A 13,530-nucleotide genomic window follows, 5' to 3' on the forward strand; every position below is an offset into this window, starting at 1 on the left:
ACTATTAAAATTGACCTTTTAAGAGGATATATCCTTATTGATATATGATATCCTTATCATATCCAATGTGATATTGCTACCATTAAAAAAACCTTCTTATAATGGCTTTCAGAGCCAGTAAGAAAATGTGTTCCATTGCCTAGCTTGCTACCTTCATTTATTTTGAAATTTGTTCCAAGTGGCTTTTTTCAGAGGGGTGAGGGAAGTACACACACACATATATATACACATATTTTTCAAAGGATGATAATTTTCCATTGTGATGCATATTAACAATATGTTATTGTAACTGACATAGAACTCAAAAGTAATTTCAAGTAATATCAACTTTTAGGAAAATAGAACACACATTTTTATCTATTTTAAAAGAATCACACTCACCTGATGTTTAATTCTGGTATATTCATTTAGGCCAATCATTAATTATAAGCTCTGTAAGGGTAGAAACCATTCTATTTCAGTTTTATAGTTCTATTCTCTAATCTCCCCCTCTTCCTTGCCCACTGCATCCTCCCTTGAGCAGAACCTGACACAGGTGCCCCCAAAAATGTTTGTTGAATTGAATTGACTAGAACTTGCCTATTAGATAGATATATAAAGATATATATCATATATTTAACACTTTATTTCCATTTTTCTATGGATTACTCAATATTTGTATTCATATGCACACTAATAACCTTGATGGTTTTCTATAAATTCAGGAATTATACAATATAAATCACAGCAAATAAGTCAGATCACTAAAGGCCTTAATAAATGAGCACTTTAGGTCTGTTCCTATTTATATTGCTTCGCATATTTTAGTTTAAGAATTCCTGCTAGTCAAGCTTCTTTCTGGGAATAGAACTATGAGAGTTTATACTTAATAAGGATCAATTGTGATGTGCTATCAGTAGATTCCCCTTCCCTAGTTCACATGTATATGGCCAACAAGATCAACCTTTAGCTAAAGACATTAGCCTCTATGCCATTAGAAGTCTAAATTAACTTGACTGCACAAGATTGGTCCCTGTTATACTGTGTATTACTTATTTGGGCTAATTGATGACTAAATGGAATTGGCTATTTGTTGACAACATTTCAGGATCAAGGATGAGATTTACCACAGGGTGATTGATGTGAATTAAAGCAACCACTAAGATGAAATGTCCTAACCTAACAAATCAAACAAATTTGGTAAAGTTTTAGATTAAATACATTTAAACAACATTAAATTTAAAAGCATTGTTTGCTACATTGTTTAAAAGCAATGGGGTTATATAATTCAAGAACTGAAAAACAGAAGAAAATCTAAAATGGTATTAAAGTTGTATCTGTGGGCTGGCATTCCTTTTTGGAAATAGTCAAACAAAAGTAAGAAGCATCAAATAATTTAGACAATGATTTTCTAAAATTAGATGAATTTGAATATTTTTCATCCAAAATGACTCTGCCAAAGTATCAGCAAATCTACTACAACTAATAACTAGATTAATAACAACACAGCTTATACACAATGATAAACAACTGGCATGTTTTGGGTTTCTTAATTTGTCCAAATCCAGTTCCTACAGATAAGATTCGATTTAGCACAGCTTGCAGGAGCACACCTTTGCTATCCATAAATGATGACTTCGTTCACCTGGAAAGAAAACAAATTATCTTGGTTTATATGGTGAAATAAAGAAAGAAGAGAGAAGAAAGGGAAGGAGGAAGAAGGGAGAGAGGAAAGGTGGAAGAAAGGGGCAAATGAAAGGAAGGAGAAAATGAGGAAAGAAATAAGGGAAGAAAGGTAAGAAGGAGGAAGAAAGGAATTATGTATAATTTCTACATTTCTTTTTCTATAGTGAAATGAAATATTAAAATAATAAAGAAATTCTTATAAACCAGGCCTCAGGTAAATATATTTTAATTGCACATCTTATTGATATAGGTTTTTTTAATCACCAAGAAAGATACAAAGTTGTCAACAAGATGAATTGAGTTTGAAATTAGTAAATTTCCATACATTTCAAGCAGCTGAATTGTTCTTAGAGAAACTTACAACTGCAGTTTTAGGACCAAATATTATAAATGTCAGCTGAAATATGGTTTGAGCTACATAATAAGAAAGAACAAAAACACATTTCTCTCAGACTACTTGGATGATTATTGAAGGCTAAAAAATCATGTGATTAAATTAATTTGGTTATGTGGAGCACTGTGCCTCAGTTAACTACTTCTAAACACATTTATATTAATGATGTGACCAATCACAGGAACTCCCACTCCTTGGCAAAAACTCAAAAAGCTGATTATTTACTTTAACTGAACCAATATTCAGTAGTGTATTGTATATGTATTACATATATATGCCTAGAATTTTACATCCTTTAAACGTTATTAGATCAATGCTTAAAATTTTCCCTTTGGGTAAATTACTTAAAATATTCATATTGTTAAACACAACTAGAAGACAGACCTTATGTGTTTTACTACTGAAACTGTCCTTACTTCTTCTAGAACAATTTTTTAGCACTAACCGTAAGAGGTGTGTTCTCAGTGGCTATGACTGATGGGCTGCTCACACATCCTGCATTTTTTCTGCTTCATGCGTCATCATCAGCCATCTCCAACACTCCACTCCTGAATCTGTCCTGCTTTCTGTCACCTGATTTTCGCTGGTGATTCATGAGCCAGTATAGTATAAAAAAAAACCCACTTTGGCTTTTCACAATGTAGTATCCCCTAGGAAACTGTAAGAAATCTAGTTCTGTTCATCAGATCCATGAAAATGCAATATTGATTAACAATGATGTATGTAGATCTACACACATAATGTACTATATAAAAACCACTAAAATGTTCTGTTAATAGCAGGTGCGTACTGATTATAAACTACTTCAGAATGACGTAAAAATGCTTATCTGGATACTTTTTTTGTACTTGCAAGCTCTCTCTTGTTACTACTATTTTCAGTTGAAGCTATATTTAAACGCACTATCCCTGGTGCACTAGGAAGTAAAATTCTTAATTTTCCAAGCCAATAAGGTGATAAAAGCTCAAGGTTTTCATTAACACTTGGATAAAATTTGTGAATGTCACACTAAATTTTTTATCATCATGAGAAAGAAGATGAGGGGCAAGGAACCCTTTTTTAATATTCTGGAGATTGGACACTGAGGTATAATCACTGTGCATGAAATAGTTAATAAGAAGTTAACCAACGAAAGACTAAACTGAACTATTTTTATGACAACATCTTTCAGATTCACAAGCAACCAGGCCTTAAAGAGCCAAAGAAAGAAAGCCTAATGGCCCTAAAAACTCAAAAAAGGGAGCTGCAAGTTCACATGTTGTCTCAGTGCTTCTATTACTAGACATCAAGTTATTCCCAAAGGTTCCGGGAATGAATAATGCTGGTGAAGAAGCCAGTAGACTTCACAGAGTCTAAGCCAGAAACTTCAATCTGGGATTCACCTGTGAGTCAAAACTCTTTGCTAATGAATTATTCCAAAGAAAAGACACTGCTGAGGGAGACCTTAACCTATCAGACAAGACCTCCAGGTTCACTAGCAGGGTCAGAGTAACAAGAATGCTGTGGTCTAAAGATGCTTTGCCAACCTTAATGGACTGCAGGCACTCACCTGGGTATACAGCTTGAACCAATAAAGAGATCACAATGGCATGATGAATAAGGTAGAGCGCTCTAGAGACCAGGTGAATGACCACTCCACCAGGCATCTAAATTGTGACCTATGTGCACGTTCCAGCCCATTTACAAATGGGTCATCCTAGTCAATTCAGTGCTGGAGAAGCAATGATGTCAATGAAAAAATAAACAACCTACCTGCTGAGTTCAAAATCCATTTTATTCAAAGATAATTTACGAAGTCAACCTTACCGTTTTATATAAATTACAAAAATTTGACTTTATTACTGATATTTTTAAATGCTCTATCAACATTTAAAAAATTTCAACTTCATTCTTTTAAAAACTGTTTTTCTGCACTTCAAGTTTTCTTACCCCCTGCAGATGCAAATTAGTTGATATAAGCAATATAAAGCTATCAGAGCAAAAGAAAATGATGTTTAGAGGATGTACCAAGAAAAGACTTTACTTGGAGAGAACAATATATGAGGCAATATTCTTGAACTGTGCTTGAATAGGAAAATGATTTTTTTTTTGTTTTCATTTTCTAGATGCTGTTTGAACAACGGGCTATTCATTAAAAATGATGTAATAAATGTATTAGTCATTTAGAATTGCATAGATAAAACCATGTAAGGTCAATATCCATTAAAGCCAAAAGACTGACCACATTCAACTTTGTAACTAGGGGTTTCTGCATGCACATGAAAATGTTAAAAAGAATTTTAAATGAGTGATAATATTCCAGGTGAAAATGGTAAGAATAATTCATTCAGATTTAAACACACTCCTTTCCACACAAGAAATAATGAATATACTAATGCAATTATAAGCTTAGCTACTGAAGCATCTCTGCTGGTTTGAGGACATCTTCTCAAAGCTTATCATTTAAAAATCCCAAATTTTGTTTTCTCTTCTAACAAAGGTGGTTAAACATGCTTTCCAGAGAAACACCACCTATACATGGTAAACAGAGGTAACTAAACCACCAAAGTAATGTTTATAGTTTTGGAGCCCCTCTATTTGAATGACTTGATATTTTGAAGTTAATTTTTGGATGCTGAGATGTGGACAGTCATATTTTCAACAGTTCAAGGAAATCCCGCCATGCCACCAATTTCACAAATCTTCCTTCATGTTCAGTTTTAAGAATTTTGCCTCTCAAATGCTCATACTTCAAGAAAATGCACTCTCTCATCAAAATCTTTCTTATTAAACAAGCACCTCTGTCAGAAGTGTCTTAATTTCTTATCACAGAATTTTATCCACACAAGGAGCAATAAATAATTCATGTCACTGCCTCTTTGTTGTGTGTCCCTGAACTGCACAGAGCTGGAAGGCTGACAGCTGTGTCAGGACAAGCACCAAAGATCTGACATGACAAGTGACTAACAAGTTTCTTTCAGTTCATAGAGAAGGAAGACAATGGCCCAAAGTGCAGAAAGAAATCTTGAAACAAAATAAAACTGCGTCTTTCTTTTTACCTAAGTGTTTGCTATGAGCTTATTTCCAGCCCACAAGCCGCGGTCATTTTATAGGACTGCCCAGCCCCCTTTACTCCTCACACTCGCTTGGCCATTTACGCCTGGCCACGGATCAATATGAGCAATTCTTGGAGAAATACGATGTCTCCATGACAACCAAGCCACAAATTCTCAGTGGAAGGCAGTGAGACCAGTAGTGAACTCTCCAGAGGTTTCTAGGCCTATAAGGCAAGATGTCTTAAAATGCAGGAATGGACAGAGGAAAAAGCCAGAGTAATTCATTCTTTATTACCAGTTTAATGATGTCCAATGTATAGAACAGTACTCACTTTTTTGAGTTAAGATTCTTTTTCAGCACCTATACTTTCTAATTGATCTTTTTTGATATATCCTTTTGTTTATATCAATCAGATAGACTATGCTATATTTGAATCTCACTATACTTCTATTCATACTGCAAGATGACCAAAATTTATTCTACTTTTGAAACAGTATAAAGCTGATATACTCTTGCCAAAAACAATGAACCCTTAGGTAAAAACTTGACCCATGGATTTAACTGCCTGATAAATGATTGATAAAAAAAAAAAAAATGTTGACTAAGACAGTTTAAAAACCTAGTCAAAATTAGATAAAATTTTAGTCAGAACTAAAAGTAATTTAAAAATAATTTTAATAGAAATCTAATGTTACCACTACCCTCTTCTTTTCCCCTGGGATACATCTACATTTGTCTTTTACATATTATGGCAGGAGGTGGGGCTCATGTGCTAATGAAAAATTTCTGTCATTGCTAAAGATGCCATCTCTCAGTTCCATGGATGCTGAAGCAGAAGTGTGGCTGAGAACAGACACACAGCAGCAGTTCATCTTTTGAGGAATCTTGGTGTAGTGGAGAGAACTGAAATACAAGCCATTGCCACTGGGCCTACTGGGGTTCCGAGATGACTTAGGGGACCTGACATAGATTGCAGGCTGCACCTTTCACTGAAAATTAAATCTCAGTAGCTCTCCTCGGGGAAGGATCAGGGGACTGTTTGCAGCTGCCCCCTGTCAGCGAAGGCTACAAGATTTGGAAATCTCTTAACTAAGCTGACAGGCTGCAGAGAGGATGAATCAAAAACCTGATACATGGATCAGCACACAAAGATGCGAGAGGGTAGAGGGTGCACAGCAGCCAGAGAAAGCAGGACAGAAAAACATGAGGTGGGGGAAGATAGTTCATTCTTTCGCTCATGGTAATAAGGCAACTTTAGCACCTTTGGCTTTGTATGTGAACCAGGAATTGTCATTCAACTCTTACAAGATTTTTTTTTCTCTTAATTAATTAGTTGTTCAGACGAGGCATGCTTCAAAACAAAACAAAAACAAAAATTCATGCTTAAGTGTTCCTGGACATATCCTTCCAGTACATGTCTGCCTAGTCTTCCTACAAAGAAAATACAAACATTAGTAACTAGGACATAGGATAAATTTTATTTAGTAAGGAAGGGTTACTATTTTGTTTTGTTCCAAACAGTTGACACTATCCGTTCGTTCATTACTGTTATGCTAAAATCCTCTCATCCAGGTTAGAGTTCTGCTTGTATGTAGAGAGGTAAATAGATAGTAATGATGATGATTTGTTTCTCTTTTCTCCCTAATTCTCCACTTCCGCTTGATCCCGTTATTTGAAATATTTAAAAGGTTGCCATTTTTCCAGTTTCCAATCTCTGCCCCTATTAACCAGTTTAGCCTAAAATTGATGATAATGAACTAATAGTGTCAGCTTCCCTTCTCAGTCATAAAGCCTTTGTACTTCCTCCAACTGAATTCTTGATGAAAGAGGAAAAGATAACAGCTCCACACTGTGACCCCTGGAGGTGACCATTAATTTGACAGTGCAGCTGCTAAGAGAAAACAGCATTACAATGTCCTCTCCCCCCACCCCCTTCCAAGGACCCCAAAGCTGTGTCAAATTTATCATTTATACTTGACTATTTTTAAATGGCTTTCACCTGGACTCTCAGACTCTTCCAAGACACATCTGTCAGGCATGTCCTCGGTGTCTTGGAAGTTTGCCGAATTTGAGTTGCTGTCATGCTTGACCGGACTGACTGGAGCTATTAAAAAAAGAGGGAGAGAGCAAAGAAAGAGAGCAATGAAAAAGTAGTAATAAACACCATTAAACATTTCCTTTCATTTCCACAGATATTTCCAGGGACACACTATGTAAACACAAATAATAAATTGAAATAAAATGTATCCTCTAAGTATGTATTGGCAGACATGTAATTAGTTGAAAAATCTATAGATGAGACTTTATCTTAGAAGAAAAATAAGTTCATGGCATCAGCTTAAAAGCTACAAAGTAACAAAGTGATCCCTTCGAAGTAGAAATCGTATTTTTAATGCATAAATCTAAAACAATATAGTCAATTAACAGCAACAGGACACAGAAGGAAGAACATCAGGCTGGTCAATTAGACCAGCTCTGTGCTGGTGCAATGGTTCCTTTTGTCACACAAATCACAGTGGATGAACACTTGTTATGTATTTTGGTTCTCTTTCATGAAATTAAAAACTGTGGTTCCAAACACAAATAAAAAGCCCTGTGAAATAAATTTTTAAAAGATAGGATGACTACGTTGCAGATGGTAATAAGGCGGGCTGGTGTTTGAATGGTAGGTCTTCACACAACTGTCATGAGATATTTTCAGAGTAGGAATTATGAACAGAAACAGAAGCCAGTGTAGGAATCTAAAATTTCCTATAAACACATTACAATTACTAGCTCTGTTAAAGAAACACAGACTTAAGTTTCCACATTATTCCACGAGTTGTACTACTTGGTCTAACCTATCTCACAAGTAACATATTTCCCTATTATATTTGTTCAAGGAATCATTTTTTAGGAAAGATAGACGTAGTCTTTATGAAGACACTCTGAATAATAAAACAAAGCAAGCCTTCAATAATATAAATTGTCATACCTACTTTTCTGAAGCCAAACAATGTGAAATTTTGTCTGTCACAAATTGCTTCAGTGAAAAGTACTACTGTCTTCTCAGGTCTTGATAACACACACAACATATTATGTATAAGCCATAAATGCAGTAGAGAAAATATATATTTATAAGTCATAATATGTTTATATATATTTAACAGAGATATTTATAAGAAATGTGTTTGTTGGCCCAGAGGAGTGGGGCTGGCCACTGTTCGTAAGCCTCCCTTAGGAGATGAGGGAGCAAATTCAGAGGCTAGAGCTTGTGCTACTTCACACATCTGATAAGTGATACAAAGGAGGGCCGCCTGAGGTCCAAAGCAGCCTTAGGAGAGCTCACACCTCCCAGACGCTTCATCTTGTTTTCATGGACTGTGCATAGCAGTGGTGACCAAAACCTGAGGCCCACATATACATGTAAAGGAGACTCGTAACAAGATTCTGGTCCAAATATTCTCTACAATTTCTTCCACACTCTCAGAACACAGATAGTGCTGCTCTCTTCTGTTGGAAGGGCAAGCATAGAGTCTGAATTCATTGCTTTTCTAAAACCTTTTTTTTGGGAACAAAATATGAGAAAAAACATACAAAATTCTGATTTTGAATAAATACACTAAATTTTTCATTTCATGCATTTGAGTTTTCTAAAAAAAAAAAACCAAAAAAACAAACAAAAATAAAACATGGAAGTAGGTACCATGTCTGTTTTATTCACCTCTGTCTGCCCTGGGCTACGGAAAATATTCTTGAAGGATCTGTGTAATGGGTGAATGGATGAGCAAATGAATGAAGCAGAAGTGCCATGCTGGATGTCCTCCTGATCCAAGAGGATATGTGCTTTGAGTTTTCAACTTGATCTGTTCAGTTTCTTGGTTAGGCTTACTTGAGATAAACGATGTATATTTACAAAATGGTGCTGTGGGTTAGTCTGTGACTTGGAAAGTGAGACCTAAGTAGTATGTATGGCCTAAGTAGTTATTTTGGTGTCACTGCCTTTAATTTAGTTTTCCTCAGTTTAGATCATCTTACAGATTATTTTTGAATCCATAGATTTTTGTGAAATGTTTAAGTGGAATAATTAAATGCATCACAGTTGCAGAATATGATTACATTGGTCAAAACTTTTTGGCCTGCTTTAATGATTTTTTATCTGTGTATACCTTACTTGTTAATTTTCTGAGATACTTACATTGGTATTTATAATAGGGAATTAACCACATAACTAAATCTATTACTAACAGTGAATGAAGTAACATCTGTGTTTACTTGGGCAAATGCATCACACTTGTGATCCCATACATTATTCTTTCATCTAAAACTTCCAGCTATTCATTTATCTATTCATTCCTCCAAAAGCTCCTCTAGACACAAGGGCCTCAAAGAGCTGAAGAGAGCATGGTATTAGAACAACAAAGTCAATGCCTGCAATCATTTTCAGAGGCAGTAAAGTGGTCCCAGGATAAACTGACATTCCAATTCTTTCAAGAAAACTGGAAAGTTAGATGTAGTTTTAGCTGCATGATCTTTATTAAACTCACACTATGCAGCTATTTTTGTCTCCACCTCTGATTTTCAAGGGTGTGGTTTGTGTGGGGGTAGGAGAGTAGAGAGGGTTCTTCTTCAGATATTTTGCTTAATTACATTAGCTTCCAAATTTGAGAAGGCACAAGATTTGCCATTTTTTAACTGGGTAGTTTATAGAGAATCCAATCAAATTCATGGTGGGAGAAATTCCTACAGTCTGTCAACTGGGAACAACAAATACTGGAGAGGTTAATTACTGCCATTCCAGTTTGTTGTGTTCTGTTCTGTTTTGTTTTGTTTTTTTCTTGATAGGCCAATCTTTGCAATTGTTCTTTTGGGTGTTTCTTGTGATGTTTTATCATTAAACGCTGACATGATGTGTGGCCTAGGCTTCTCTAATGAATCATTTCAAAAACGATGAAATCAACAAATATTGATCTAGTGATTATTATAGGTAGAGCTCTGTGCTAGACCATGTGAGGGATGAAAAAAACGAGGCACTTTTAATGTGCCCACATACAACTTGTGATCTAGTTGAGGTATAATAAAAAGTAACTAGTAGGAGCAGTAGAGATAATATTCCAAGAGTGACATGGTTTTTAGAAATGCAGAGGTAATTTCCCTGCAGTAGGGTTTGTTGGGAAGTGAAACTTGAATTAAATCTCCTTGAGAGGGACTATGGGTAGCCCAAAGGGAGCTCATTCAAAGCAAAAGAAAAAGATGCAAACCCAGGCCTGGCCAAAGAAATACATCAGCCTGGTGTCACAAATATATTTAACAGACTGCTACCTCCTACTTTTGTATGTATTTTTAATGAATTCTCCTCACATGTCTCTTTGAGCTTTTCCTGAATTGCTGTTGTGGCTAATTCTTCTCACCTGTAGAAGTTAGCTATAGACAGGTTTTTCCTTGCCATAGATAGTCAATAATTTGATCTTTACTGATGGTGGGCCCATTTATCACAGTAAGTTGTCCTTTCACTATACATATTGACTTTTATTTGTCAATACTAAAGTCCATTTGTAGCTCATCACGAAAGTTCTTGGATATTTTCAGTAGTTTTTGAAGATGCATTTTAGAGCTTGGCAGAGAGGCACTTTTGACATCAATATAGTGCAAATGGTTGCTAGGCTCATCCTTAACTTAAAATCAACTGTTTATTTCCTCTGTAATGCATTCTGAAATAGTCTGCATTTGGGGGGTGAGGGGTAAAAAAGACAAACACTCTTTGACAGTTCTGCCACTGAAAGATGTAAGGTTGCTCCACTTACTCATCACACACCTCAAAATATTGACAACTACAAGGCCAGTGTTCTAATTATCTTTGTAATATCTTTGGAAGCTAGATAGAGGGAGAAGATATTTTTGACTACGATGTGCTTAAACATTAGCATTAAAGAAATTCCTAAAGAAATAAATGGTTCAACTGTAGACAATACAGTATCAAAAGTTTTAAAATTACACTTAAGAACATATAATGATTACACGCAGTTTATTTTATGTCAATCATATCTCAATAAAAGTTCTTAAAAAAACATATAATGAGGAAGCACAGAAAATTGTATGACAAGGACTCTATAGAAGAATTTACTGAAAAAAAATATGGTGATAGGACCAGCAGTGGTTATGCTCCTTTACCTCTCTCTATTTTCTACTTTGGTTTTAGTTAATGTCTAAAAACTCTTTCCTGCCTCTTCTCATCATTTGCAGAAATGCAAATTTTCATTAAATTTTGAAGGTGGCTAGGCCAAGGCAACAAACATCTTCAAGAAACATCCCCCCACCCCCAGTGAGAGAACAACCACTGGGAAAAGTCTCCATTCGTCTCCACAAACAGCAGCTGACTCTTTCAGGCTAGGCCAGTACTATAGCATATAGAGAGCCTTTGTTAAAAATCCATATCATTCACAGTGTGAATAAAATTTGCTGTCCAAATAATGTTTCCATATGATGACTTATAAATGATTAAAAAATAGATACCATCCAGCATATGTATGGAGTTTTGGGAAGCACTGGAGATATTGATAGGAAAAATCATTCATAAAAAGATATAACAGTTTGAAATGCTAGTCAATTGAATAGAATAAACCACTGTTGTAGCAGATAAAACTCAGGCAAAAATCTTAATCCCATCTTATTCAAAGGAATAATAATAATGTGCATGTTACAGAGGTCAGGAAAGATTAAAAGTCTGCTCAGATTTGAGGAATTAGCAGTGAAAAAGAAGTCAAAGATCTGAGTTCAAATCTACCAGCTTAGTATGGTGGCCAAGAGTTGATCACTTCCTTGGCTTATAATTTAGGTCTCTTCTCAATCATAAGGCATCATTATGAACTAAATAAAAAAATATTTCTACAGGTTTAAAAGAAAGAAAGACTGCAATAAGTTCAAGTACAATAGAATTAAATACTAATGCAATCCTGACAGATCATGAAAAACTACAATATATTTTAAATTAGAGGAGGCATAATCAGTGGAAGGACTATAAGTGATAACACTAAGGTTGTAAACAAAGAGGATGTCATTTGAACAGACCACAAATTCAGTTTACAAAGTGGTTCTCTCTGGACAGATGTCTTATCAGAAAAACATATCCAGCTAAAGAGCTATGTACATATTACCCCTACTTAAAGAGTATCTACTGAGATAATCAAGTGATAGGACCTCCTGATTATATTTGAATAGCAATAGCTACATCCAGCATCAGACTTCAGGCTTACTTTGTGTTCAGTGTGGACTGCAAACTGGAAGAAAAATTCTATGCCTAGAATTAAATAAAATATCTCATGCTGTTTTATAACTAATAAATAACTTTTATGGACAAGTTGAGCAAGATGAGCTAAGACTAGACTTACGTGTTTCACTATCTTTCTGAAATTGAAATCTGACACAGATTATTTTCTGGGTGACATTTTCTAGTGTGAATTGCTTTAAGCATGAGACTTTTTTCAATTGGTAAAGAAATAAATTTTCCAAATGCTGTGAGGAGTATTATTTTGGAATCCTAACTAGATATATGGAATTGAAATTATTATTTTATTTAAATATTTCGGGATATATAATACACATACAGAGAGGATCAAATTATCTTCTATCTAAGGGAAAAAATTTGTCTATAGCTAACTTCTACAGTGAGACAAACAGCTAAATGTCTAATCTGGGGAAAGATAAATGTGAATGAGAAAGAAGTATTAAGTGCGTACTACATCTTTTTAAATAGTGTTTTATTCCTCTAAGATATAAAAATTTTCCTGCTATCCAGGATGTTTGAGCAATGGGCTGCTTTGGTAAGGCTGGTAAATAAGCAAGCACATCTGTAGCCTAATGCAAGACACAAGGCAGATACTCGGACTATTTATGAAATGACTGAGTAAAACTGCTAATAAGAATTTCTAAGAATTAAAAAAGCAATAATTAATTTCCTAGTAGTTTAAGGGAGAAATCTTAAGGTCATGCATAGGGTTTACAGCTTAAACATACCCAAACAAATTCACAATCTATTTTTTAATGGCAACAGGCAGACTACATAAAGAAGGAAGTTCTATCTGCCTTATTTTGGGGAAAATAAAATTCCATATTTTTTATTATCCAAATATATGTATTAATTGAAACAAAGTTGAATACCAACAACTTCATGACAGAGATGAACTTCTTAGTTCCCCAGTGGTGGGGGTGGGGGAGGCATGTTGTACTGGAAAAAAGCTCAATTAATAGGACCCAGAAGATGTTTTTTAATAACACTTCTGTTCCTAATAGTGTGACCTTGAGCATGTCATTTCACTTTCCTGGACTCTGGGTGCTTTTATTAATAAAATGAATGAATTGGATTGGACAACGTCCTTGACATCTTCCTGCTCTGAAAATATTCTACCAGTTAAGAATCCAAGACCAACCAAACACTGAGTATATCACTGAACAGGATA

General features: G+C 35.0%; 1 protein-coding gene across 1 annotated transcript in view; it reads right to left on the bottom strand.

Moving 5' to 3' along the window:
• Positions 1 to 1,568: 1,568 nt before the first annotated feature.
• The window catches only part of WDR72 (WD repeat domain 72), a 203,053-nt gene continuing 191,091 nt past the window's right edge, over positions 1,569 to 13,530 (bottom strand). Inside the window, exons 18-19 of the mRNA XM_057719816.1 lie at positions 7,095 to 7,199; positions 1,569 to 1,624 (exon numbers count right to left, since the gene is read on the bottom strand). Coding sequence (XP_057575799.1) covers positions 1,569 to 1,624; positions 7,095 to 7,199 — 161 coding nt within the window. The remainder of the gene's footprint in view (positions 1,625 to 7,094; positions 7,200 to 13,530) is intronic.

This window comes from Hippopotamus amphibius, chromosome 2 (assembly GCF_030028045.1).
Source record: "Hippopotamus amphibius kiboko isolate mHipAmp2 chromosome 2, mHipAmp2.hap2, whole genome shotgun sequence".
NCBI classification, from domain to species: domain Eukaryota; kingdom Metazoa; phylum Chordata; class Mammalia; order Artiodactyla; family Hippopotamidae; genus Hippopotamus; species Hippopotamus amphibius.